A 27794-nucleotide genomic window follows, 5' to 3' on the forward strand; every position below is an offset into this window, starting at 1 on the left:
AATATAAAACAAAAAATCTTTAAGAACACTGTAATAAAATATAGTTAAATAGCAGTAAAATAAAGCAGTAATTTACAGTGAAATGGAATGCAATGAGTTATAGAATATAAAATAAGAATATGTGCAGTCAGCAGTATTTGAACATTGTGTGCATTAATGTAATGCATATAGAGTCTACGTTGTCTCAGTGGGGGGGCCGGGCCTTGTTTAAGAGGAGGGGAAGAAACTGTTCAGGTGGCGAGAGGTTTTGGTCCTGATGGAGCGCAGCCTCCTGTCAGAGGGGAGGGGGGTGAACAGGTTGTGTCCAGGGTCCATTTGTGATCTTTAAAGGAAAATATATGTTAAGAATTGTTTTGAGAAACCATTACTTATATTTTGAGTTATTATTTATTTGTTTTAAGAATAACAATAATTATTCTTTTAATTATTTATCTGTTTTTTTTTTATTGTAAATATTATTATTTCTTGAATAATTTTTTTATTTGTTATTATGATGATTTAAGAAATGTTTTGAGAAAACTTTACTTATATTTTGTATTATTATTTATTTGTTTTAAGAATAACAATAATTATTTAGAAAATTATGTATTTGTTTATATTTTATTATAAATATTATTATTTCTTAAATATATATTTTTTAAATTATGATTATGCATGTTCTGAGCTGTCTTGGTGCATCATGGGAAAACAGAGCTTCTATAATAAGCTTTTTATTCCCTCTCCCTCCCTCCTGCAGGGCCATAACCGCGTCATTGCGTACAGCCGGCCCGTCTACTTCTGCCTGTGCTGCGGCCTCATCTGGCTCTTCCACTGCGGCAGCCTGAGGACGGCCTCCCGCTTCACGCTGTACGGCGTCGCCCTCACCAGCTCCATCATCCTCGCCTCCGCCAGGGACCTCATCATCGGTGAGCACAACACTGGGGCTCTGATTATCTGTATGAATAACATCCATCATTACATTGCATTGCATTTAGCTGACGCTTTTATCCAAAGCGACTTACAATAAGTGCGTTCGACCAACAAGATACAAACTTGAAGAAAACAGAATCGTATAAGTACATCAGGTTTCATAGAGCTAAACTATCTCAAATGCTACTCAACTGGCTTTAGATAAGCCAGTGCTTTGTTAGTACATAAGTGCTCTGTTAGTATACAACAAGTACTTTTTGTTTTCTGTTCTTCATTCTATCGCTCGAAGTGGAGTCGAAAGAGATGAGTTTTCAGTCTGCGCCGGAAGGTGTGTAAGCTATCTGCTGTCCTGATGTCAATGGGGAGCTCATTCCACCATTTTGGAGCCAGGGTAGCAAACCCACGTGTTTCTGCTGACGGGAACTTGGGGATCATTAGTATGGCTTTCTCCAAAACAAGTTGCAATAGTGACAATACAAAAAGAGGTCTGGGAATATGGACACAAAAACTCACAAATGTATTCTAAAACTAGTCCGTTAATAGTTAGTTAGTAAAATCAATACAAAAATGTGCAGACTTGGCAAAATGGCTAATCTGTTGTTTATGTGATGTTTCAATTTTGGCTTGTTAAGCTATAATAATTTACTAGCATGATCATCAATCTTCAAAATCATAATCAAATATATCTCCTACATTACTGGAACAAGGCTTAATGGAAGGTAATAGATGATTAAACGTATCATAGTTTTAGACAACATGGTGGGCTGGAGACTGCATATTATCTGTCTCTCTGTAAAGGTGGGAAATGACTGAGATATGGTACATGTGAGGATCCACTGCTGAACTTGAATTATTCCCCAACACAAGAGACAAGTTTAGCTGCATCACGACGATAAGAAAAATCCTGCTGAATGATGGGAATGTGCTCTCCACCTCTTCACGAGAAGCAGTGGTTATTTGTTTATTAAGCCACCTTCATCAAACAACAATCAACACTAATTGCTGCAGTTGCCTGGAGACTCTCCAATATGAAACATTCATATCAGCTCAGTCAGACATGCAGAACAATAAACAAGTCATCTGCCTCATCCAAAACATAAAAGCTAGAAAAACAATAATTTAAGATGAAAGCTTTTTGGAAGTTATCATTATTTATTTGTTCTGCGTTTGTATTCATTGTGTTTAAACCCGGTATTTGTGCACAGTCTGATATCAGGATGAGGCTAGACTAATATTATTATACTATTAATAGAATTCCAGTGGTTGCTGTGAAGGATTGTTTCTGCCTCGAATGATTCCAACATTTCCAATAACTCCAGATCGTTGTTATATCTGCATGTTTTAATACATGAGTAACACATGCGTCACTTCCGGGCAAAAAGTACGGCTCCGCCCACTTTGGGGGAAAACAAAGCTGTCATTTGAACGGCGGTCAATACAGATTCTGAAGTTTTTGGCAATCCGATCAGAAATGTAAGAAAACCGTGGATTTGTGGATCTTCAAAGAGCCCGATCACGATGGCCAGACAGGCAAACAATTACATGAACTCATTGGAAATCGACGAGCGGGCTCGATATATGGTTAAATATAGCAGTAGGCGATCGATGTCCATAGATGAGAGTAACATCTACGTCACTTTACGGCCCCGCCCACTTTTGGGGTCATTTGAACGGCGATCGAGCCTGAAGCCACAGAGCTCTTCTGTTTCCGTCCTTTCTTCTTAGAGGAAGTTCAGAAACACTGAACTCTGGATTTGTTTTAATGTTTGAGGTGCAATAAACGACACAGCAGCTTGTTGGAATGATACAACTATTATTTTCCGCCTCGCTCATGAGAGTAACAGCCGGAGAAATTACAGCCTCGCCTATTGATTTTAATTTAACCGTATATCGAGCCCGATCGTCGATTTCCAATGATTTAATGTAATTGTTTGCCTGACTGGCCATCGTGATCGGGCTCTTTGAAGATCAGAAAATCCACGGTTTTCAAACATTTCTGGCAAAAACTTCAGGATTTCTATTGACCGCCGTTCAAATGACAGCGTTGTTTTCCCCCAAAAGTGGGCGGGGCCGTACTTTTCGCCCGTAAGTGATGTAGGTGTTACACTCATCTATAACCAATCTAACCAAATAGTCTGTTGAAATCCATATTTTCTGTCGATTAAACTTTCAAAAACGAGATTGTAATTGCAATAAAAAAGCTATCTCATTGAACATGATTTATCCATTTATTCAAAATTAAGATCTTGTTTGAGGATTTATTTTTAATTTAAGATTAAGCAGCATAAACTATGATGACAGACATTCAGAGCTTCATCCGATAAAAGCTGAGAAATTTGGTTTAGCCCTTTTAAAGATCAATGAACACGTCATCGTTTTAATCGTAACATCATGTGTCTCTGCAGTGTTCACTCTGTGTTTCCCCATCATCTTCTTCGTGGGGCTGCTGCCGCAAGTTAACACCTTCGTCATGTACATCTTCGAGCAGCTGGACATCCACGTATTCGGGGGCAACGGTGAGACACACACACACACACGCACACACTCCTGCTTTATAGAGAGGTGGGGGAGCTCCATGGGACCTTATTTCGGGAAAAGTATGTATTGAAGTCAATGGAGAGAGAAAGATTATCTTTCCATCCCGTTTGAATTGTGCCAGCTGTGCATACACACAAGGGGAGTTAGTCGCTTCCGTTAGAGCCAGCATGCGGGACCGGGATTCTGGGATTTGTAGTCTTTCTAGTTGCGTATTTTTCATAGTCTTATATTTCAACAGTTTTACGACAAACTGTGACTTTTTTTACATGGAAATGATTTTTTAAGATTGACAAACATCGTATGTGTAATTCGTGGCACAATTCAAACGGGATAGAGAGATACTCTTTCTCTCTCCATCGACTTCAATACATATTTTTTCCGAAATAAGGTCCTATGGGTCGGAAGTAGATGGGCGGGACTTCGCCTCTCTATATATTCTGACATGGCTGTGATTGGTGGTGGTCTGCATCCTGTCTCTGATGTCTGACTTCCTGTCCTGTGTGTCCCTGCAGCCTCCACCAGCCTGCTGTCGGCTCTGTACAGCTTCCTGCGCAGCGTCGTCACCGTCGCTCTGCTCTACGGCTTCTGCTACGGAGCTCTGAAGGTGAGGGCAACGCCGACTCAGCATCTACATCTCATCAGGATCAATGTAGATGGATAGATAGCACCTGACTGTCATCAGAAAGGAGACCGAGGACAGAAATCCAGAGTTAATTTACTTTAAAACTGTCCCTGAAGCTAGTAAAAAGTAACAATGTGAGACACAGCAAAGGTGCCTAAGCCAGTGGCGTAACTATCGACGGTGCAGCCGGTGCAACACCGGGGCCCAGAGCCAGCCAGGGGCCCAGAGCCAGCCAGGGGCCCAGAGCCAGCCAGGGGCCCAGAGCCAGCCAGGGGCCCAGAGCCAGCCAGGGGCCCAGAGCCAGCCAGGGGCCCAGAGCCAGCCAGGGGCCCAGAGCCAGCCAGGGGCCCAGAGCCAGCCAGGGGCCCAGAGCCAGCCAGGGGCCCATGCAAAAAAAAAAAAATGAAATCTTTTTTTTTTTTGGGCCCCAATGGCATGTATTGGTTCAACGCAGTCTTCAAAGTAACCAAGCAACCTAAATTAATTTGTAATTTGTCTGTCCAATGACCTTGCTCCCTTTCATGTCATGTGAACCGTTTAATCAACCTGTACTTTACTGTAGCTAGCAGCAGCAAGTTCGGTAGCATTATAAAAAAAGTAATAGCTTGCATTTATAATGTACAGCAAACCAAAGCAAAAGAGCAGTGCTAAAAAGAGAAAGGACAAGAGAGAACAAGGAGATGTAACAGCTAAACTGACAAAATTAGACTTTTTGTTTTGTCATACATCGTCCTCGAAATCGAGCGCTAACGTTAACAATGTTGACGTGCAGCGGCAGCCGGAGGCTAACGATAGCTCACCTGCCTCACCACCATCATTGCCATGTAGCTCCACAAGTGAAGCTGTATCCGTGGCTGTGCAACCTTCCTCTCCAGCCAGCCAGGAGGAGAGGCTGGTCCAACAGTTCCCCCAAGGGCCCCAACCAATAGGGGACTCTATGGCGCTATTGAGACCCCCGACGCCAAGATCAAAAGCTATATTATATATAGAGCAACCGGTCCATGTAGGCCTACCGGCCCATTTCCCAGAGACAAACATCAAGGAAACAGGTTTAATCCTCTTCTTAGTTCGCTGTGCCGTTGTCAGGCTGTGGTGGTCTGAGGCCAGGACAGGCTGTTGTTGATAGCCTATACATGTGGCGCTTCTGAGTGGTTGTGTATGTCTGTGCGTGTGTGAGCGCATCAGCGTGCGATTATGTTTGGGGGGGGGGGGCCAAAACAATATTTGCACCGAGGCCAATCACAACCTGGTTACGCCACTGGCCTAAGCGTTAATACTTTAATCATGTTGGAGAAACTGTTGCTAACAGTCTTGGCAGATTTTAGATTACTCATATTTGCTTGTTATCACTAGTTTATAATAAACACATTGCATATCTCCTAATAAAAACCAATGATATATTATAAAATGTGCTATATAAATTGAAGTGAATTATTGTATTATTAATGTTATAAATAATCCTGCGGTGACGGACTTTGTTTCCTGTCTATTGTACTGTAGGGCGCAATCATGCATTTGTGAAGATCCTCATCAGCATCATAAGTCCCTCATGCATTGTAGTTTATTATGAACTTTATTAAACCTCTCTGTGTTCTTTGTGTTCTCTGCGTCAGGAGTCCTGGGAGCCTCATCACATCCCCGTGTTGTTCTCCGTGTTCTGCGGCCTCCTCGTCGCCGTGTCCTACCATCTGAGCCGGCAGAGCGGAGACCCTTCTGTCCTCATGTGAGACCACCACAGCAACACACACCTCATCAAAGGAGTACCTGTAGTATCTGAGCTGTGGAGACTCCTAAGAGGAATACAAATCAAAGTCACGTTCGAATATTTGCCTTAATTTGTTACATTTTTGGCACATGGGTAGGAAAAATCAGATCATCAAAAAGATTTGCCCCTTAAGAAATCCTCATTAATCCAAAATGTGCGACTTCTCTACTCATTGATGTCATATCTCATTATCTCTGGAGGGGTTTTGTAATTGTATGAATCTTTCTCACAAGGCCTGTAGTGTTAGCCGTGATCAAACATTCCCTCTGAGAGAAACCCCCTCAGGAGATGAGTGATGTGTGCGAGTGATAGTTTTGCTGTTTTGCTTTCTTATAGCTCGCTGATACAGACCAAGATTGTGCCCAATGTAAAAGACAAGAACCCAGAGGACCCTCTGTCAGAAGTCCAGGACCCTCTGCCCGAGAAGCTCCGGGCCTCAGTGGTGAGCTGACCTTCATCCTTTATTATTTAAAGCCAGGACTGGATAATTATCTCCAGACTTGACTTTTTCTAACCCTCCCTGTCGTGTGTTGTTGAATGACAGAACGAGCGCCTGCAGTCGGACCTGATCGTGTGTGTGGTCATCGCTGTCCTTTACTTCGCCATCCACGTCAGCACCGTCTTTATTGCACTGCAGGTACAGCCAATATCTTCAATTCAATCTCAGTGGTTATTTTAAAGGTCACTTCTAATGCAAAATCCACTTCTTCATGTCTCTTCTACATCAACATGTGTCCCCTCTTCTTCATGTCTCTTCTACATCAACATGTGTCCCCTCTTCTTCATGTCTCTTCTACATCAACATGTGTCCCCTCTTCTTCATGTCTCTTCTACATCAACATGTGTCCCCTCTTCTTCATGTCTCTTCTACATCAACATGTGTCCCCTCTTCTTCATGTCTCTTCTACATCTACATGTGTCCCCTCTTCTTCATGTCTCTTCTACATCAACATGTGTCCCCTCTTTCTTCATGTCTCTTCTACATCAACATGTGTCCCCTCTTCTTCATGTCTCTTCTACATCAGCATGTGTCCCCTCTTCTTCATGTCTCTTCTACATCAACATGTGTCCCCTCTTCTTCATGTCTCTTCTACATCAACATGTGTCCCCTCTTCTTCATGTCTCTTCTACATCAACATGTGTCCCCTCTTCTTCATGTCTCTTCTACATCAACATGTGTCCCCTCTTCTTCATGTCTCTTCTACATCAACATGTGTCCCCTCTTCTTCATGTCTCTTCTACATCAACATGTGTCCCCTCTTCTTCATGTCTCTTCTACATCAACATGTGTCCCCTCTTCTTCATGTCTCTTCTACATCAACATGTGGTCCCCTCTTCTTCATGTCTCTTTTTCTTCCATCAACATGTGTCCCCTCTTCTTCATGTCTCTTCTTCCAATCAACATGTGTCCCCTCTTCTTCATGTCTCTTCTACATCAACATGTGTCCCCTCTTCTTCATGTCTCTTCTACATCAACATGTTGTCCCCTATTCTTCAATGTCTCTTATACATCAACATGTGTCCCCTCTTCTCATGTCTCTTCTACATCAACATGTGTCCCCTCTTCTACATGTCTCTTCTACAGTCACATGTGTGCCCCTCTTCTTGTCCATGTCTCTTCTACATCAACATGTGTCCCCTCTTCTTCATGTCTCTTCTACATCAAACATGTGTCCCCTCTTCTTCATGTCTCTTCTTCATCAACATGTGTCCCCTCTTCTTCATGTCTCTTCTACATCAAACATGTGTCCCCTCTTCTTCATGTCTCTTCTACATCAACATGTGTCCCCTCTTCTCATGTCTCTTCTACATCAACATGTGTCCCCTCTTCTTCAGTCTCTTCTACCATCAACATGTGTCCCCTCTTCTTCATGTCTCTTCTACATCAACATGTGTCCCCTCTTCTCCATGTCTCTTCTACATCAACATGTGTCCCCTCTTCTCCATGTCTCTTCTACATCAACATGTGTCCCCTCTTCTTCATGTCTCTTCTACATCAACATGTGTCCCCTCTGTGGAAAGAGACTCTGAAAGTTTCAGGAACAAAGATTCTCTCTCTTTTTGATCCATTTCTATAAAAACCTGTCTGAAAATGAGCTGATCAGATTTTGGCCACTTTATGATGTCATAACGATGTGTTGGCTTGTGTAACCATTAGCCAATCAGCAACCAAGGTATGTGTGTGTGTGTTCAGCCCTTCCTCAGTTACGTGCTGTACTCCTTGCTGGCGGCGGTGGGTCTGCTCACCCACTACCTGCTGCCTCAGGTCCGAAAGCAGCTGCCCTGGTACTGCTTCTCTCACCCGCTGCTCAAAACCAAGGAGTACTACCAATTCGAAGTCAGGGGTGAGTACATTGAATCACACATAGCCCAAAAACGCAGCGTAGTATCACTACATTTTTGTTTATTTAAGATACTTTGAGGAGCTTTCCTTTCGTGTGGTTTTTGGCGGTTCCTGTCGACATAAGCGTTTTTTCCATGTGGGGTCCCTTTAGAAAACCTCTTATTTTACTGCAGCAGGGTCTGACTGTGTGCCCTACAGTTCCTCATAGCAACTGTAACAAAGCAAAAGGACATTATTTGTTAACAGTCTTTATTGAAGTAGCTGTATAGTTTTGCGTCTCTTAACTATGCTGTATCTCCTTGTATTGCCGCTGCTAAAAACAATATGTTTCTTACTGGAACTGGAACTTTTATTGATATTTTATATATTATGTCTTATTCTAATTTAGCTTGTTTTATTTTAGTTTTCTGGTCTTTTTTAATGACTGTTTTTGAATTGTATTTACATGTAATTTTACAAGGTGTTTCTTTTCAAGCACCAACATTGCCTTGTTGATGAAATGTCCTTTAGAAATAAACTTGCCTTGCGTATCCCCTTGATGATATTAACGTCTCCGTCTCCTTCCTCAGACGCGGCTCATGTGATGTGGTTTGAGAAGCTCCACGTGTGGCTGCTGTTCCTGGAGAAGAACGTCCTTTATCCCCTCATCATCCTCAACGAGCTGAGCGGCAGCGCCAGAGAGCTCGCCAGCCCCAAGAGACTCGACACCGAGTGAGGAACAGTTCTACTTATTTCTAAGATTGACAGGTGCACCAAAGCGTGCTTCAGTCTGATGTCAAAAAACTAAGTAATGTATAATAAATGATGTTCCTCAGGGTGGGCGCTCTGATGATCACGGTGGCCGGGCTGAAGCTGCTGCGCTCCTCCTACAGCAGCCCCACCTACCAGTACATCACCATCCTCTTCACCGTCCTCTTCTTCACCTTCGACTGCCGCCACCTGTCCGAGACGCTGCTGCTCGACCTCTTCGTCATGTCCATCGTCTTCAGCAAGGTCAGATGAACACACGACGCGCTGCACCGGAGGCAGCGTGCATATATTTAATGTCACAGTCTAATTAAATACAGATGATTCACACTACAGTTCTTCCTGCCACGCTCAGGCCACAGAAAGTCTTTATACGACACAATCAGTTTTTTTTTTATTGGCTTATTTTCCACAGTTGTCTGTACTAAAGTGATTTTTATGTGTTTGTTTTCTCCCAGATGTGGGAGCTGTTCTACAAGCTGCACTTTGTGTACACCTACATCGCCCCCTGGCAGATCACATGGGGCTCAGCCTTCCACGCCTTCGCTCAGCCCTTCGCTGTGCCTCGTATCCTTCCACCACGCTCTGTTACAGTTATTATGATGTGCACTGTTTCTCAGGCAGAGCTGAACCACTGTAGCTCTGATATGAGCCTTAATAATTGACTTAAATTCATTGTTTTTGCTGCAGTAATTATTGTTAATGCCCTTCCTTTTATTACATTACATGTTAGACGCTTTTATCCAAAGCGACTTACATACTCAATACTGTGGGCAATCTGGGGTGAAGTGTCTTGCCCAGGGACACAACGACATGCTGACTGCATTGGGGTTTGAACCTGTGCTCCCCTGATCCGAACACCAACGCTCTATCCACTGCGCCACGCTATATTATATGTTTTTGTATGATCATGTATGAAAGTAACCAAGAAACTATGGATGCACGATATGGATTTCTTTCAGCTGAGGATATGTACCTGGTTCTCATGGCTGAAATAACCCACAATCTTTCAATTTTTGTATTTTCATAAAAAGTTCCCACCCTGTATTTTATGTAGACCTTTGGAAGATTTAATATTCCAACTTAATCTAATTCACAGTCGCTAACACAAACTTAGCACAGTTCTGACTCTTTATAAACAAGCATTTATTTTCTTTACCGGAGGACATATCATTTTTGTTTTGAAAATCGCGATCCTGTTGTCGTCCTCTTGAACTTAAAACAAAAGTCCACAGCAGCAAAAACATGTTTGTTCAACATGCTATTATTGCATTTTAGAACGTTAACTTTAGAGGTACACACCGCCACCACTGGTTCAGTGTGTGTAGGTGCAGCTGTTGTTCAGTTACTGAAAGCTTCTTCAAACCGTATAATACAAGCCTATAATACAGGTACAAAAATGACCCGTTATCTGTAAGAACTATAAGAATATAAAAGCGACATTAACTAACAAGGACACTTATTTCACTATTTCACTTTTTTAAACTATTTTTCTTTTTGCATTTACTATTTACTATTACTTGCACTATATGTTTCTGTTTATCTGTGTTATTGTGTTGCACTGTTGGAGAAGCCTGTGACCTAAGAATTTCATCGGCATAACTACACTGTAGATATGATGTATATAAAATAAAGAACCTTGAACACTTGAGTCCATCACATAAATGTGCCAGATGAAACCATACAGGCTCATTTATATCTGCTGACCCTGGCAGGATTATATGGCCACTTGATGATGTCATAACGATGTTTAGTCTTGTGTAACCATTAGCCAATCAGCAACCAAGGTAACCCCCCCCCCCCCTTATCACCTGAATCTCCTCCTAGAGCACCATTGAGTTCTTTGTAACCAAATGTCTCTCAGAGGGGCGTGGGGAGGGGCTCCTTATTTTCATCTAAAGTAACAGACAGAGAATCAGCACTTTGGAAACAGAGGGGATTATGGGTAATGCTGCAATGATCTGTTTGGTGTTTCAGCCAATCAGAGACAGGTTCTGTATATATCTGAGACCTGTGATATATTGATGAAGAACAGTCAAATAGGGGACCTTTAATACAGAGCAGGAAACATCATTTTGAAATTCTCCTTGACCTGACCCCCCCCCCCCCCCAGACTCTGCCATGCTGTTTGTTCAGGCCGTGGTGTCGGCGATCTTCTCCACCCCCCTCAACCCCTTCCTGGGCAGCGCCATCTTCATCACCTCCTACGTCCGGCCCGTCAAGTTCTGGGAGAGAGACTACAAGTAAGGAACACTTTTAAAATACTACTTAAGGTACGGTAGGTAAGAATGGAGAAACCAGCTCGAGTGCGCTAGAATTTGAAAGTACGCAGCCGGAAAAAATCTGCCTCTTCCTCCCAGAGCCCCTCCTCCAACACACACGAACGGCCCGGCTAAAATAACTGGTTGTGCTTTTTAGCGCCACGGCTTCCACAGATGACATATTGTTATGTATTTATTGTCAAAGCATTTAATGTATTCATGTTAAGAGCATTCCATGGAATATAGCAAAAAGCGTTTCTGAAGTGAATTACATACCCCACCTTTAATGTTCAAATCTCATATGATGATTTTGAAATGATTTTCTGTCTCCTCCGCAGCACTAAGAGAGTGGATCACTCCAACACTCGCCTCGCCTCGCAGCTGGACAGAAACCCAGGTGAGGGTTAGACGGTGTTAAAGGATTGTTTGCTTTTTAAAAGTTTATTCTGGCAGCACAAAATATGTGATAAAACTGCTAAAGGTTAAATTCTTCATTTATTTTGGTTAGCATGACATATGTAAGCAAAGTATTTAATAAGACTTTGATACATTTTTGTTAGCAGAGCCTGAAAATCCATTCATTTGTTGTTTTGGTTGTCTGGTGTTATTTCAAAATGATGTTTTTTTAAAGTGTCTTATCTCGTCGAAAGGGTGTACTCAATTTATTTGTTGTTTTCTGATCATTACGTCAGTGGCAGAACATGGTGTGAAAATACATGAATATCTCTTTTTCAATTATTTCTGTGACAATTTATCGTCCAATAAAAACAGTTATCCTGGCAGGTCTATATCCGCTCTTGTCCTAGTCATCCTCTTGGATTTAAGACTTAATCTAAACAAGTATTTTAACAAACCGCTGTAAATGCTCCGTCTATCCACAGTGAAACATGTAATAAGTCCTCCTCCTCTCCCTCTGCAGGCTCTGACGACAACAACCTGAACTCCATCTTCTACGAGCACCTGACGCGCTCGCTGCAGCACAGCCTGTGTGGAGACCTCCTGCTGGGCCGCTGGGGGAACTTCACCACCGGGGACTGCTTCATCCTCGCCTCCGACTACCTGAACGCTCTGGTGCACCTCATCGAGATCGGGAACGGCCTCGTCACCTTCCAGCTGCGGGGGCTGGAGTTCAGAGGTAAGGGGACCAGATGGGTCATATGCTCAAAGCTACAGTGTAGAAATGGGGATGAAAATCTTATGACTGACCTGAGCCCCTCCAACAATGCAACATATAAAATAAAAAGTAGAGCAAAAAGTCTATATACATGTAAATAGAATATGATATGATGATATATCAGACGTTACTGTAGCTAAAGCTATCAGGGATTTGACAGCAATACAAATATCAGGATTGATTAGCATGTATAACAAACATTCACTTTCAAGCTATTTAGCTAACTGTCAACTATGTATACAGGAAGTCACTGTAACATCATAAACTGTGACACGATCTCCAAAAATAAAACGTTTTTGGGTTAAATGAAGTATAAAAAGTTAACTACAAATCCCTTAAAATATGAAGTTATAGTTTGTTTAGTTTTAGTTTATTTATTTATTTCGAGCGTGTATAACCAAAGAAAATACAAATGAAACAAAAGACGATACAGACATGATACAGTACTATACAAATGAATGCAATAACAAAACGAAATATTTAATTAATAATTGAATAATCTGTAGTATCATTGTCTGATATCAATAAACAACAAAGCTTTAGCTAATTACACGTCCACATCTTAATATATGTTAACATACAATATCAATGTATACTTTAACCTTGAATAATTTATATAATCATTCATATAATATATACAGGCAAGTTAGGAGAATGGTCTCTATATATTTATATATATATATATATACACATATGTACATACACAAATTCATACAAACACAAATTCATAAATTGAATAGAAAGCGGGAATATAAACAGTCATGGTTTAGCAGTGTCCTCCCTGTACCGTGTGAGAATTGTGTCTTTATACCTCTTTTTGAATAGTTTGATGTCCCTTTAGCTCCTCACTCAAATTGTTCCAGATCTTCACCCCACAAACAAAGTTATGACTTTGTTTAGTGTTGAAATTGATGCATGGGTAGACTAGTGGGTAATATCTTACTGTGCTAACCTGAGCAACAATATTATATTACCAGGGTTCTTCTTACGGTCATTAAAAACCTGGAAAAGTCATGGAAATTCAAAATGCAAATTCAAGGCCCTGGAAAAGTTACGGAAAACAATATTTTTCCCAAAGTTTTGGAAAAGTCATGGAAATGTAACTAAAGTTGGATCAAATATAATTTATATTTTATCTATTAGCCGTAATAGTAATACTATAATGATAATAAATACTGTATCGTATAGTAATGAAACGTAAAATGGCATTTAACTGACGAGGTGTTTTGCTGGAGAGAGATTTTAGTTGCTTCAGCGTGTGGAAGCTAGTAAGCTATGTGATTTGTTTTAGATAGGCACAACATGTTTCATATGCAGACCTTATTTTCATGTTCCATGTTCAAATAAACCATTTTCAGTGGTACCGCTGAGAAAGAGTAATGTTTTTGGTCATGGAAAATTAAGTAAAGGTCATGGAGAAGTCATTGAAAATCATTGAAAATCATTGGTGAAAAAGTGTATGAACCCTGTATAACATATACAATATTGGAAATCAGTCAATATAATGTTCTTTTCAGTGACACCCAATTTTAGTCTTTAGATAGTATTTGGATATATTTAGAAATACTCCACCGAATTTTTTTCTGACTGAATGGTTGTGGATCATAACCAGTGGCTCTGTATGTCCATGTGTGACAAGATAAATATGTCTCAAGGTTCCTAACACACGTGCACGTGTTATCAGCATGACTTCAGAGTGTTACCAGCTGGATCATGTGACACTGTGAACTTTTACACACTCATCAGCTGTCACTGTTAACAATATATATAGTTTAACAACATCTCCTGTGTCAGCATTGTTACCTGACCAGTGTATAAACAGTGTGTGTGATCCAGGTCAGAGGGAAAACTAGTTAGAGTTTATTTATGCTTAGATTTCAGAGTATGCTAGTTTTAGTTTCAGTGTTGTATATGTATTTTATGTTTGACCAGGTATAATGCTCAGAAATGAGTAATTGCATATAAATACAGAATACATGGTTCTGTGGAAGCGGCCAAAACTCCACTGTCTCCATTTATCAGAAAAATAATAGCTAAAAAAAATTGTATTAACTTTTTTAACCAGGCAGTATTGTTTTAGTGTAGATTTTATTTAATGAGTTTTAATTCACAGCAATACTTTTCACTGCTTATTTCCATTTAATTTTCAGTTTTATTTGCTTTAATCTCTCTGCTGTACCCAGTATAATGCTGTGTGTCTAAATGTGTTGATATTGCCTCCGCAGGAACGTACTGCCAGCAGCGAGAGGTGGAGGCCATCACTGAGGGGGTGGAGGAGGACGAGGGCTGCTGCTGCTGCGAGCCGGGTCACCTCCCTCACCTCCTCTCCTTCAACGCCGCCTTCGGCCAGCGCTGGCTGTCCTGGGAGGTTCTCGTCACCAAGTACGTGCTGGAGGGATACAGCATCACCGACAACAGCGCCGCCTCCATGCTGCAGGTGTTCGACCTGCGACGCATCCTCACCACCTACTACGTCAAGGTGAGGGGTGGAAAAATATCTAAAGAGTCCTCTCCTGTTGATGTTCAGGTTCATATCAGTATGTAGTGTCTCTACTTTAAAGAGTCCTCTCCTGTTGATGTTCAGGTTCATATCAGTATGTAGTGTCTCTACTTTAAAGAGTCCTCTCCTGCTGATGTTCAGGTGTATATCAGTATGTAGTGTCTCTACTTTAAAGAGTCCTCTCCTGTTGATGTTCAGGTTCATATCAGTATGTAGTGTCTCTACTTTAAAGAGTCCTCTCCTGTTGATGTTCAGGTTCATATCAGTATGTAGTGTCTCTACTTTAAAGAGTCCTCTCCTGCTGATGTTCAGGTGTATATCAGTATGTAGTGTCTCTACTTTAAAGAGTCCTCTCCTGCTGATGTTCAGGTGTATATCAGTATGTAGTGTCTCTACTTTAAAGAGTCCTCTCCTGTTGATGTTCAGGTTCATATCAGTATGTAGTGTCTCTACTTTAAAGAGTCCTCTCCTGCTGATGTTCAGGTTCATATCAGTATGTAGTGTCTCTACTTTAAAGAGTCCTCTCCTGCTGATGTTCAGGTGTATATCAGTATGTAGTGTCTCTACTTTAAAGAGTCCTCTCCTGTTGATGTTCAGGTTCATATCAGTATGTAGTGTCTCTACTTTAAAGAGTCCTCTCCTGCTGATGTTCAGGTTCATATCAGTATGTAGTGTCTCTACTTTAAAGAGTCCTCTCCTGCTGATGTTCAGGTGTATATCAGTATGTAGTGTCTCTACTTTAAAGAGTCCTCTCCTGCTGATGTTCAGGTGTATATCAGTATGTAGTGTCTCTACTTTAAAGAGTCCTCTCCTGCTGATGTTCAGGTGTATATCAGTATGTAGTGTCTCTACTTTAAAGAGTCCTCTCCTGCTGATGTTCAGGTGTATATCAGTATGTAGTGTCTCTACTTTAAAGAGTCCTCTCCTGCTGATGTTCAGGTGTATATCAGTATGTAGTGTCTCTACTTTAAAGAGTCCTCTCCTGCTGATGTTCAGGTGTATATCAGTATGCAGTGTCTCTACTTTAAAGAGTCCTCTCCTGCTGATGTTCAGGTGTGTATCAGTATGTCGTGTCTCTACTTTAAAGAGTCCTCTCCTGCTCATGTTCAGGTGTATATCAGTATGTAGTGTCTCTACTTTAAAGAGTCCTCTCCTGCTGATGTTCAGGTGTGTATCAGTATGTAGTGTCTCTACTTTAAAGAGTCCTCTCCTGCTCATGTTCAGGTGTATATCAGTATGTAGTGTCTCTACTTTAAAGAGTCCTCTCCTGCTGATGTTCAGGTGTATATCAGTATGTAGTGTCTCTACTTTAAAGAGTCCTCTCCTGCTGATGTTCAGGTGTATATCAGTATGTAGTGTCTCTACTTTAAAGAGTCCTCTCCTGCTGATGTTCAGGTGTATATCAGTATGTAGTGTCTCTTCTTTAAAGAGTCCTCTCCTGCTGATGTTCAGGTGTATATCAGTATGTAGTGTCTCTACTTTAAAGAGTCCTCTCCTGCTGATGTTCAGGTGTATATCAGTATGTAGTGTCTCTACTTTAAAGAGTCCTCTCCTGCTGATGTTCAGGTGTATATCAGCATGTAGTGTCTCTACTTTAAAGAGTCTTCTCCTGCTGATGTTCAGGTGTATATCAGCATGTAGTGTCTCTACTTTAAAGAGTCCTCTCCTGCTGATGTTCAGGTGTATATCAGTATGTAGTGTCTCTACTTTAAAGAGTCCTCTCCTGCTGATGTTCAGGTGTATATCAGCATGTAGTGTCTCTACTTTAAAGAGTCCTCTCCTGCTGATGTTCAGGTGTATATCAGTATGTAGTGTCTCTACTTTAAAGAGTCTTCTCCTGCTGATGTTCAGGTGTATATCAATATGTAGTGTCTCTACTTTAAAGAGTCCTCTCCTGCTGATGTTCAGGTGTATATCAGTATGTAGTGTCTCTACTTTAAAGAGTCCTCTCCTGCTGATGTTCAGGTGTATATCAGCATGTAGTGTCTCTACTTTAAAGAGTCCTCTCCTGCTGATGTTCAGGTGTATATCAGTATGTAGTGTCTCTACTTTAAAGAGTCCTCTCCTGCTAATGTTCAGGTGTATATCAGTATGTAGTATCTCTACTTTAAAGAGTGCTCTCCTGCTGATGTTCAGGTGTATATCAGTATGTAGTGTCTCTACTTTAAAGAGTCCTCTCCTGCTGATGTTCAGGTGTATATCAGTATGTAGTGTCTCTACTTTAAAGAGTCCTCTCCTGCTGATGTTCAGGTGTGTATCAGTATGTAGTGTCTCTACTTTAAAGAGTCCTCTCCTGCTGATGTTCAGATGTATATCAGTATGTAGTGTCTCTACTTTAAAGAGTCCTCTCCTGCTGATGTTCAGGTGTATATCAGTATGCAGTGTCTCTACTTTAAAGAGTCCTCTCCTGCTGATGTTCAGGTGTATATCAGCATGTAGTGTCTCTACTTTAAAGAGTCCTCTCCTGCTGATGTTCAGGTGTATATCAGTATGTAGTGTCTCTACTTTAAAGAGTCCTCTCCTGCTGATGTTCAGGTGTATATCAGTATGTAGTGTCTCTACTTTAAAGAGTCCTCTCCTGCTGATGTTCAGGTGAGCCCAGTCTGCTCTGATTGGTTAGCTGGCTGGCTCTGTTGTGATTGGTCAACCGCTTGGAGATGTCCCGCCCCTTAGTCTATAACCTACAATGTGTTGGAGCGCACATTTTGTTTAATTTGAGACACTAGGTTTTACTTCAATTTTTATTTAACGGTATTTAACTTGACAATAGTATTCTAATAAATAAATAAATAAAATATATTATTAATTAAATAAGTGGAAACATATATCTAAAAATGAACAACTGATATATTGGCCACACCTTCTCATTAATGGTTTATTTTAATACAAAATTGTTTCTACTTTTACTTAAATAAAGGATCAGATCTTTTTTTTTGTGTTAGCTCGTGTCGTAGCAGCTTTCCAATCAGCTGTGGTCTAGAGAGAATTATGAGTTAGGTAACAAACGTACAGCAACACAATATTCGTATTAAAGGTATCAAATATCTTTTATACTTGCAAGTATGACGTCTCAGCAGAGAGCACGTACTGTTCTGAGTAAAACAGGCTCTCTTTATAAGAGGACACCACTGAGATTTACATTACAACATCATTCTGGGAGCAGCTGATACCCCCTCTGGCACAGTATGCAAAACCTTCACTCCATACAAGACAATGGGATATACAGATACCCCTCAGACACAGTATGCAAAAGGAATACAGATAACACCTTATCCTAACTTCCTTCCCCTCATCCCATTTGTTTTACACACACATTGCAAAGGTCCCTTCCCACGCTATGACTTAATCAGAGGAACAGTTTACAGTCAGCAATGTTAATACATTTGATCTCACAATTTCCATAACACTCGACAGAAGCCTTATCTTTTCAAAATATTTATTTCTGATCTACGTCTAAATGCATCCTCTCTTCCGCCTCTCAGGGGATCATCTACTATGTGATCGCCTCCCCCAAACTGGAGGAGTGGCTGGCCAACGAGACGATGAGGGACGGGCTGCGGGGGTGCGGGGAGAGGAACTACGTGGACCTGGACCCCACCTTCAACCCCAACATCGACGAGGACTACGACCACCGGCTGGCAGGCATCTCCAGGGACAGCTTCTGCGGGGTCTACCTGGGCTGGATCCAGTACTGCAACTCCCGCAGGACCCCGGTAAGAATAAAGCTTTAACTAAAACACACATTGAGATATCATACACAGTTTGGCATACTTTGTCTTTTTAATATGGCTTTTCAAATTTAAATGTTCTAATTTTCGAACTGTTAAACATGGTTTTCTTTCTTTTAATTAATTATTTTGTGTGTTTTGTATTTCTTCTCAATGTATTGTGTTTTCTCTGTCTGATCCTGTAAAGCACTTTGAATTGCATTACTGTATGTGCTATACAAATAAATTGCCTTGCCTAAATAATAGGGCTGTACAGATTGGCTCGATCAATCAATAATCTTAACGGCACTTATGTTTCTATATTTGTTTGCATGGCTATAGATTGTGTTTAAAGCCTATATTTCTGCACATTAGCAGATAAAGATGAGGCTACACACTTATAGTATTAGTATTATACTCTTAGTAGAAGTAGATTAGAGTTGTAGCTTCTCCAGAGCGTAGTGAATTCCACAGGTCCAACAAAAAGACACAAAAAAACACATGATTTCATCCAAACAAACATCTGCCTAAATATGTCAAAAACAACATTTTCACTGCATTAAAAAGCAGTTTTCTCCGCAAATAACGGGAATCATCTCCTCGATTAACACGTAAACATCATAACACGAAGGAAAAGTAGGAAGGAAAATATGACTTTTAAAGAAAAGTGTTTTTGTTAGCTCCAAATAATTCTCAAACCCCTTTTTGTAAAAGTTGTAAAGATGACTTTTGAAACCTTTCAGGCACGTTGTTTGAATACAATTGGAAACCCCCGGGGTGGGACAAATCATGCTCAAATGTTATAAATATAAAAAGATCAAGAATTGCTTCAAAGCAGTTTGATTTTAATCAAACGTTTTACTTCCCTCAGGGGGGTGAGCTCGCGTCATCCGTGTCAGATGATGAGTCTTAATAAGGGATAAGGATTTCAAAACGTAGATTCGACAGGGACCAGAATCACTGCCGTTTGTATAAAAAGGCTTTTTTACAGCCCCGTGCACAGGGGGCTTCTTTATTTCTATTTATTCATTCAAATAGACAACAATTTCATACTTCCACAGACACAGTTTTGATTAGTTTGTGGTGTTTTCATTAATATTTTACTACTAATATTTGTATATTTCTGTATGTTCTTTGTCTTGTTTTGGGGGCAAGGTGTCTTTTACTGGAAAAAACAAAATGCCAATCAAAATATTTGTCAATAACAAATACAGAAAAGAAAATACACCCTCCAAACACAGTGTGTAGATAGAGGCAGAACACTGATGCGTTCTTTAATTGATTTCCTGTTTAGTGTGAACATAAAGGATCTTCTGTGTGTGGAGAATGTGAGGTATTAATGTATGCTGATGATACAGTTGTTTTTACTCATGGCAAAACCGCAGAAGAGGCTGCTACCAAGTAGGGATGGGACGATTAATCGAATATTCGAAATTATTCAGGTTTCGAATATGAGTTATGAATATTTGTATTATTATTTTTTTGGGAGTGATGCCTAAGTTGATTACATGTTATCAAATTGAATAATTCAATTCAATACGACAGTGCCATGGCTAAATGTGTTAGTTTACGTCTAAAGGTGTGTTTTGCTCCGCTCACCGGTCCCTCACAGCGGGCAGAGCTGCAGGTGCTGACCTCTCTCTCTCTCGTCCGGTTATACTTCACTCGTGTTTATGTCCAAATCCATCAGATCTAGTTCTAGCCAATGATACGGCTGCTGCCCCTCCCTACACGCAGATCACGCAGACTCAAACCTCATCTTATGCCCACATGTGGCGCAAATGCCCTCCGCAACCGTTGCGAGGTTCCGGCGCTAACAGTTCATGAGCGTGCTCCCCCGCCCCCTGTCAACACGTCAGCCTAAACAACAATAAGCGCTGCTTGGCAACCTCTGTTCCAGCTGAGAGGGTCTTCTCTACAGCTGGCCTGATTGTGAATCGCCTCCGCTCATGAAAGCTGTAGGCCTATAGCTGTCAAACTGTGATCACCAGTTCAATACATTTGACAAATTCGACTTGGTTTCTACACTTATTTGAACATGTATTTATTTCCAGACATTATTGGAAACAAATTGGGTAAAAAAAATAAATCAGAAAAACATTTCGAAAAACATTTTTTTTGCCAATTTTTTTTGTATAGGATATTTACATTCCGGTTAACCGTTTTTTGGGCGGTCGAATATTCGAATATACATTTGCTTTCAAATTCCCATCCCTACTACCACGGTCACTGATGTGTTGGAGAATATTACATCCTGGCTTAACAATAATTGTTTGCAACCAAATGTCTCAAAGACAGTGTGTATGTTCTTCTCTAAGGGCCAACGCATTATAACAAAACAAGATGTTTTCTTTTCTGGAAGGCTTCAGGTTGTCTCGGAGTACAAGTACTTAGGAGTACATATTGACACAAACCTCAATTTCAAAACCCATATCAAAAAGGTTTGCAATAAAGTAAAGTTCAATCTGTCAAATTACAGATACATTAGAAACTTGCTATCAACTGCTGCAGCTAAGCTATACCTTCATGGTCCTCTCCCACATCAACTACTGTCTGATAAGCTGCTCTAGTGCACACTCTAAAACCACTGGAATCACTGTATAAACAAGCACTCAAAACACTAGACAAAAAGCCATTCCGGTATCATCATTGTCACATTGTTAAAAAGTATAATCTGTTCAGCTGGGAAAATCTCATAGTTTACAAAAACATCTGCTTAGTTTATAAGATCACTCGTGGCTTGGCTCCTCCTCCTCTGGCTGGCTGCATCAGCCTAAAGTCCACCTCAACCAGGGCTACTAGAGGTGCGGCTAGGGGAGACGGCACCATCCCATTTAGGGAAAGCGCATTCAGCCAGGCTGTCTTTCATTCCACGCATCCCATCAATGGAATTCAATACCACAACCAATAAGAGAGTCCTCGTCCTACACATTCAAGCACAGTCGAATGTACTTATTGTAAGTCGCTTTGGATAAAAGCGTCAGCTAAATGCAATGTAATGTAATGTAAATGTATTAAAAAGTGGCTCATTGAAAACCAACAGTGTCAGCGCTGATGTGTGGGTGTAGGTGTGTATTGTAAATGTTTTATTTATTTATTATCATGACTTGCTCTTATCTGTATTCAGTGATGTCATCTATTGTAAATGTGTACAATGGTATAACAATGTTGTGGTATTTTTATTATTGCTTTTAGGATGTCTATCACCATCTGGCAAAGGGACTATCGATGAAAACTAGCCTTTTGGCTAATTCGAGTACTTTTACATGTTTTTAATATGTTGATGAATGTACACTGTCCCTTGTTTTAAATAAATCAATTCAATTTGATAAGTGGTTTCGATGTTTTCCTGTAACTAACCCTCCTGGTCTCTGCCTCAGCCTCTGGACAGTGAGAGGGACTCGGCTCTGGTGATGCTCTGCTTCGGCCTCTGTGTGCTGGGGAGGAGAGCTCTGGGGACGGCTGCTCATCACATGTCCAGGTGATTCAATCATCTTTAATGTCAATGACTCCACCCTTTCTTAAAGGATAGAGAGAGAGCTCTCTTACGTATGTCCGACAGTGGAGGCGTCTGTAACAAACCCAGTTAATAAAAGGTTTTATCCCACAGGCCGTAAGACTGTTAAACACCTGAACTTTTGAAAGAACATCCATAACATTCATCTGTTTGCATCTTGCAAATTATGTATCTAATATATCATATTCCATTTACTTGTATATAGATTTCTATTTTATTTGTATTTACTTGCACTATTTTATCTGTTTTAGTTGTTCTATGTCTTTATATATGTGTTGCACTGTTGGAGGTGACCTACGTTTTTCATTGACATATCTACGCTGTAGCTAATGTACAAATGACAATAAAGCTTTGAATCTGAACGTTGAATCTGAACCTATACACCTTCTCCTCTCTCTCAGTAACCTGGAGTCCTTCCTGTACGGGCTCCACGCCTTGTTCAAAGGAGACTTCCGGATCTCCTCGGTGAGAGACGAGTGGATCTTCGCGGACATGGAGCTGCTCAGGAAGGTGGTGGTGCCGGGGATCCGCATGTCCCTCAAACTGCACCAGGTGAGATCAGCATTTTTAATTAATATGTGTATCTTTTATTGAACATTTAAACTTCTTGCATTTATTTCAATGTTTTTATTTTATTTTTTAAATATATATATTTAGAACGTTTATTGGACATTTAAATATACATCTCTCTTTCGTAAATGTTTTCCTTTAACATATGTTTATATACATATTTTAATTGTATTTAATCTTTTATTTTATTCTCAAATGGAGCAACTGTCCTCTAGATAAATAAAGTGTTCTGACTCTTAGTTCATCTTTGGTCTTGTGTTTCAGGACCACTTCACGTCCCCGGATGAGTACGAGGAGCCGGCGGTTCTGTTCGAGGCGATCTCGTCTCACCAGCAGAACCTGGTGATCGCTCACGAGGGCGACCCGGCCTGGAGGAGCGCCGTCCTCTCCAACTCGCCCTCGCTGCTCGCGCTCAGACACGTCCTGGACGAGGGGACCAACGAGTACAAGATCATCATGCTCAACAGACGCTACCTCAGCTTCAGGGTCATCAAGGTGAGGACAGGCAGCTTTTCCTCAGACACTCGGGAGAAATGATTACATTTCCATTTATTTCTTTATTAAGTAAACGCACATATATTAACATTTCTGGACAAAAAAGCTTGTTTGGCTAAATGTTTTGAAACCAGTGAGTTGATAGTTAAAATCTACACACAGGATAAAATACAATATAAAGAAGTATAGAAACTCTAGAAGTTAAGTTGGAATGTTTCATAAAAAAATATCAAATAAAAAAAAGGATATTTAATTAAACATATGTCAAAGTCAAATGTCCAGTAAAGAAATCATATAAAATGAATAGAGGTATATAATCATAAGAATATAAACATTGGTGTATTAGTATTGAAAAGGTATTATGCTGAATTGCACAGATTAAGAGGTTGTCTGTTGCAGTGAGACACACACACACACACACACACACACACACACACACACACACACACACACACACAGTAACGTGTCCAATGCAGTGAGACACACTCACAGTAACGTGTGTGTGTGTGTGTGTGTGTGTGTGTGTGTGTGTGTGTCCCAGGTGAATAAGGAGTGTGTGCGGGGGCTGTGGGCGGGGCAGCAGCAGGAGCTGGTGTTTCTCAGGAACAGGAACCCTGAGCGCGGCAGCATCCAGAACGCCAAGCAGGCTCTGAGGAACATGATCAACTCGTCCTGCGACCAGCCCATCGGATACCCCATCTACGTGTCCCCCCTCACCACCTCCTACTGCAACACTCACCCCCAGCTGGGACACATCCTGGGGGGGCCCATCAGCATCGGGAACATCAGGAACTTTGTTGTGAGCACCTGGCACAGGTTGGTCTCTCTCTGCACGGCAGTAAGTCACATGTGGTGTCAGTAAAAATATGTAGTTATAATGTTTTCACACTCTGTTAATGTCTCCTTCCTCTCCTATCGTAGAATGTAAATCCCTTCAGCATGCGTTAACCGCAGAGCTTATTAAGTCCTAAAATGCTGACTCATTCCTGCCTCTTTATATGTAGGTTACGTAAAGGCTGCGGTGCCGGCTGTAACAGCGGAGGGAACATCGAGGACTCGGATGCGGGGGGGATGTCCTGCGGGAGTGGGAACGGGACGGGGGGCGACTCTCAGCAGAGCTCCGTGTCTCAGGGCGGGACGTCTGGACCGGCCCCCTCCCACACCTACCAGCCCCACACTCTGGGTGAGAACTCGTCACAATATCAATACAATAACACATTTATTTTATTTGAAGCTGTATTTTGTCTAATTTTGTGACATCAGCTCAAAAAAAGAACCAGATTTTCAGTGCGCTGCATTCAAATTCAGATTATTCGGTACAACCCTAGTTGAAATTTCACTGGAGCAAACTTTTCAAATTAACTTGCATATACATATTTTTAAAAAGTTGCATTGTGGGAATTTTAGGATCTAGCGTTTTATGAAACTTGATACAAATATATTAAAGACAGAGACTCTTTAATTTGAATGTTTACCAAGAATTGCACACTTTTTCTTTTCCATTGCCGATATACCTAATTTTCTATTTTGTGATTATTATTATTTTACTTATTCCATGCCATGTTTTTAAAGTCAATGCCTGGACCACGGGGGGGAGGGATTTGTTGATGCAGTGTACCGTCAATGTTTGTTTGTTCTGAATGGAAAATACAATGAAAATTTGAATTATAAAACATTCTAAAATCATATCCCCCCCCCCCCCCCTGCAGGCACCAGTCAAAGCTCCCAGTCGGTGCAGTCGGGGGGGCTGGTGCGTCACTCTCCAGCCCGAGCGTCGGTGGCCAGCCAGTCGTCGTCGTTCCGCTACAGCAGCAGCCGCCACTCGTCTCTGCGGACCTCCAGCACGGGGCTGGAGCCGTGCCGTCGCTCCTCCACCTCCCAGCTGTCTCTGAGGACTCTCCCCACCTCCCTGCAGCTGCGCCTGGGCTCCTCCTCCGCCTCAGACCCCCCCGGACCCTCCTCCTCTCTCTCCAGCCACAGCATCCCACCCTGTAAACGCCACACGCTGGTGGGGCTGCTGGGTAACGACGGCATGTGCTGCACCCTGACAGACCCCCTCAGCCAGCAGCACCATCACCACCACCACCATCACCCGCTGCAGCACAACCCCACCGTCTGCACCCTGCGCCGCGACGACATCTCCTACAGAGTGCAGGTCCGTGGATGTTCTGTAATATGTTCTTATGTTTTTATGTTTGTGACAAAATCCACATGACTAACTTTAATAAATTCTTTTTCGGTTCTCAGGTGGCAGACGTGGGCCAGGTTCTGGAGAACATCAACCTGTCGAAGAGGAAGGAGCTGCAGTGGCCCGACGAGACGATGAGACTGAGAGCAGGACGGACCTGCTGGAGGGACTGGAGCCCCTCGGAGGGGATGGAGGGACACGTGAGTCTCTATTCAGTCTGTGGTCTTTATCTGCCGCTGCTACAGTGTTATTCAGCCTGGAGCCTATTTTACTGTTTGATGTGTCTTAAAGGTGGGGTAGGTAATTCACTTCAGAAACACTTGTTATTTTCCATGGAATGCTCTGAACATCCCGATAGCAATGAATACATTAAATACAAAAAAATGTCATCCGTGGAAGCCGTGGCGCTGTAAAAAACACGACCAATCATCTGAGCCGGCCCGGCTAAAGTAACTGGATGGCCTACCTGCCTGTCAGCCTTCCATCTGGGCACAAACTTATCGTGCCCTCATTGGTCATGTGCGCGTTCGTGTGTGTTGGAGGAGGGGCTCTGAAGGAAGGGGCAGATTTTTTGTACTTTCAAATTCTAGCGCACTCGAGCTGGTTTCTCCGTTCTTACCTACCCTACCTTTAAATGACTAATGGCTGCAACAGCTTTTGAATTTGGTCCATTATCGACCGAGAGCTAAAGCTGTAATCAGTTTGAGCAATTAAACACCGTCAATGTACGTCCACTGAAAGTGACCAACCAATCATAAAATGTGTGGAGAATATTGGGGGAAATAAATTGGGCTAAAATTGGAGAAAAAACATATTTGAGAAAAAAGGGAACTTGGTAAATTTGATAAAGTATAAGAGAATTATTCTGAACAAAAATGAGGGAAATTAGAAGAAATGTGGGTAAAAAATAGAATGATATTGTCTAGTTTGAATTACACATCTGTACCCTTTTTAATAAATCAGTAATGGGTTAACCCTCACTTGTAATGCACTTAAAAATTAACGTTGGATTTTGTTTTCATAAACAAGCAAAAACGACCTGTCAGCTGACACACCCTGACCTCTTATGCTCTAAATGTGATTTCACCATCCTTATATGGTCTGTACATGTGTCCTATTTTTTTAACTCCCTCTGTGACCTACTTGCTGGTTATAAACGCTTCATAAACCTGTCCCCCTGCAGGTGATTCACCGGTGGGTGCCTTGTAGCCGAGACCCGGCCCATCGCTCCCATATCGACAAGACCATCCTGCTGGTTCAGGTGGACGATAAGCTAGTGCCCATTTTTGAGACTGGGGTCATTGAGTTGGGTGCAGAGGTCTGAGAGAAACACACACACACACACACACACACACACACACACACACACACACACACACACACACTCGTACTTGTGTGTGAAGGAGAAGCAGGATTCTGCAGACTGACAGGAAACGGGAGCTCTCCCCCCTCCCGCGTTCCTTATATCGCTGAGGGGGAAAGGAAGCCAGGGAAAAGTGCAAGTCGAGGCAGAGCGTAGATCCATGTTTCCTGCATCGTCCTCACAGTATCTGCCTTGCTGCATGACAGAAAAACAGCCCTAAGTTAAGTTAGTTCTGCTACTGGTGATTCATTTCTATGCATTTCATCCAATATGTTCTTGGCAAGTCTGACGGAGATGAGTGTAAAGAGACGTTGTTTTGTTTGTCTAATTTGCCAAATGAAGCCTGGTATTGAATATCTGCCACGGCTTCTCACAAAACTTTCATTATTATTTTTTCGCTGCCAAGACTTCAGAGGAAGCTCCGCCGTCTCGTTGTCATCATTCCTTTGGATTTAAAACTTTTAGCAAGATGATTTTGCGCAAAGAAAAAACGACCTTGCACTATAATTTGTATTTGTATTTACAGTGATGCACTACACTGTTGAGATAATGTCCCGTTTTATTTATTACAGACTCTGAATGGCCATGGTTACCGATGCCTTGGGAATGAGAAATAAATGCAATCATCGTTCTGTTTTCAGCCATTTTTATTTTACTATTTTATGTTTGATAAACTTGAAAATAACTTTTTACTGTATATGATTATATATCTATAAAAATATATATATATTTACACAAATATATATATATATAATGTCAATGTATAAAATATTTTCTTTCAATATTTATTACTGTGAACATGGTATTTACACTTTGTTACATCTTTCTTTTTCATTTTGAGACAAAGGTTAATGTATTGAGGACCATTGGTTGAAAACACGATGCCGAATTTTTGATGGACTGTTTCACTATTTAACTTAATTCTTTTCTATATGGAGAAATAAAAGCTTGATTTATTGCTTACATCTTTAACACGTCTCTTCTCATCTGTTTGTTCTCGTCATTATTTTATATTTTACTATCTAACGTGTGAATGAAAGAATACACACATTAAGCTGAAATGAACCCTGTGCAGAGAGGACGTTTTATGGGTC

General features: G+C 41.3%; 1 protein-coding gene across 1 annotated transcript in view; it reads left to right on the plus strand.

Annotated features, from left to right (window-relative positions):
* The window catches only part of pcnx1 (pecanex 1), a 59283-nt gene extending 31611 nt beyond the window's left edge, over positions 1 to 27672 (plus strand). The window contains 23 exon segments of the mRNA XM_034197916.1: positions 737 to 905; positions 3315 to 3425; positions 3960 to 4051; positions 5683 to 5792; positions 6171 to 6276; positions 6379 to 6471; positions 8029 to 8179; positions 8748 to 8889; positions 8994 to 9171; positions 9384 to 9492; positions 11039 to 11168; positions 11525 to 11583; positions 12106 to 12321; positions 14586 to 14839; positions 18343 to 18573; positions 21948 to 22048; positions 22486 to 22636; positions 22919 to 23149; positions 23691 to 23965; positions 24154 to 24332; positions 24859 to 25304; positions 25397 to 25537; positions 26521 to 27672. Of these exon segments, the coding sequence (XP_034053807.1) occupies positions 737 to 905; positions 3315 to 3425; positions 3960 to 4051; positions 5683 to 5792; positions 6171 to 6276; positions 6379 to 6471; positions 8029 to 8179; positions 8748 to 8889; positions 8994 to 9171; positions 9384 to 9492; positions 11039 to 11168; positions 11525 to 11583; positions 12106 to 12321; positions 14586 to 14839; positions 18343 to 18573; positions 21948 to 22048; positions 22486 to 22636; positions 22919 to 23149; positions 23691 to 23965; positions 24154 to 24332; positions 24859 to 25304; positions 25397 to 25537; positions 26521 to 26661 (3816 nt within the window). The 3' untranslated portion in view covers positions 26662 to 27672.
* Positions 27673 to 27794: the final 122 nt, after the last annotated feature.

Source organism: Gymnodraco acuticeps, unplaced genomic scaffold, assembly GCF_902827175.1.
Source record: "Gymnodraco acuticeps unplaced genomic scaffold, fGymAcu1.1, whole genome shotgun sequence".
In the NCBI taxonomy this organism is placed as follows: Eukaryota; Metazoa; Chordata; class Actinopteri; order Perciformes; family Bathydraconidae; genus Gymnodraco; species Gymnodraco acuticeps.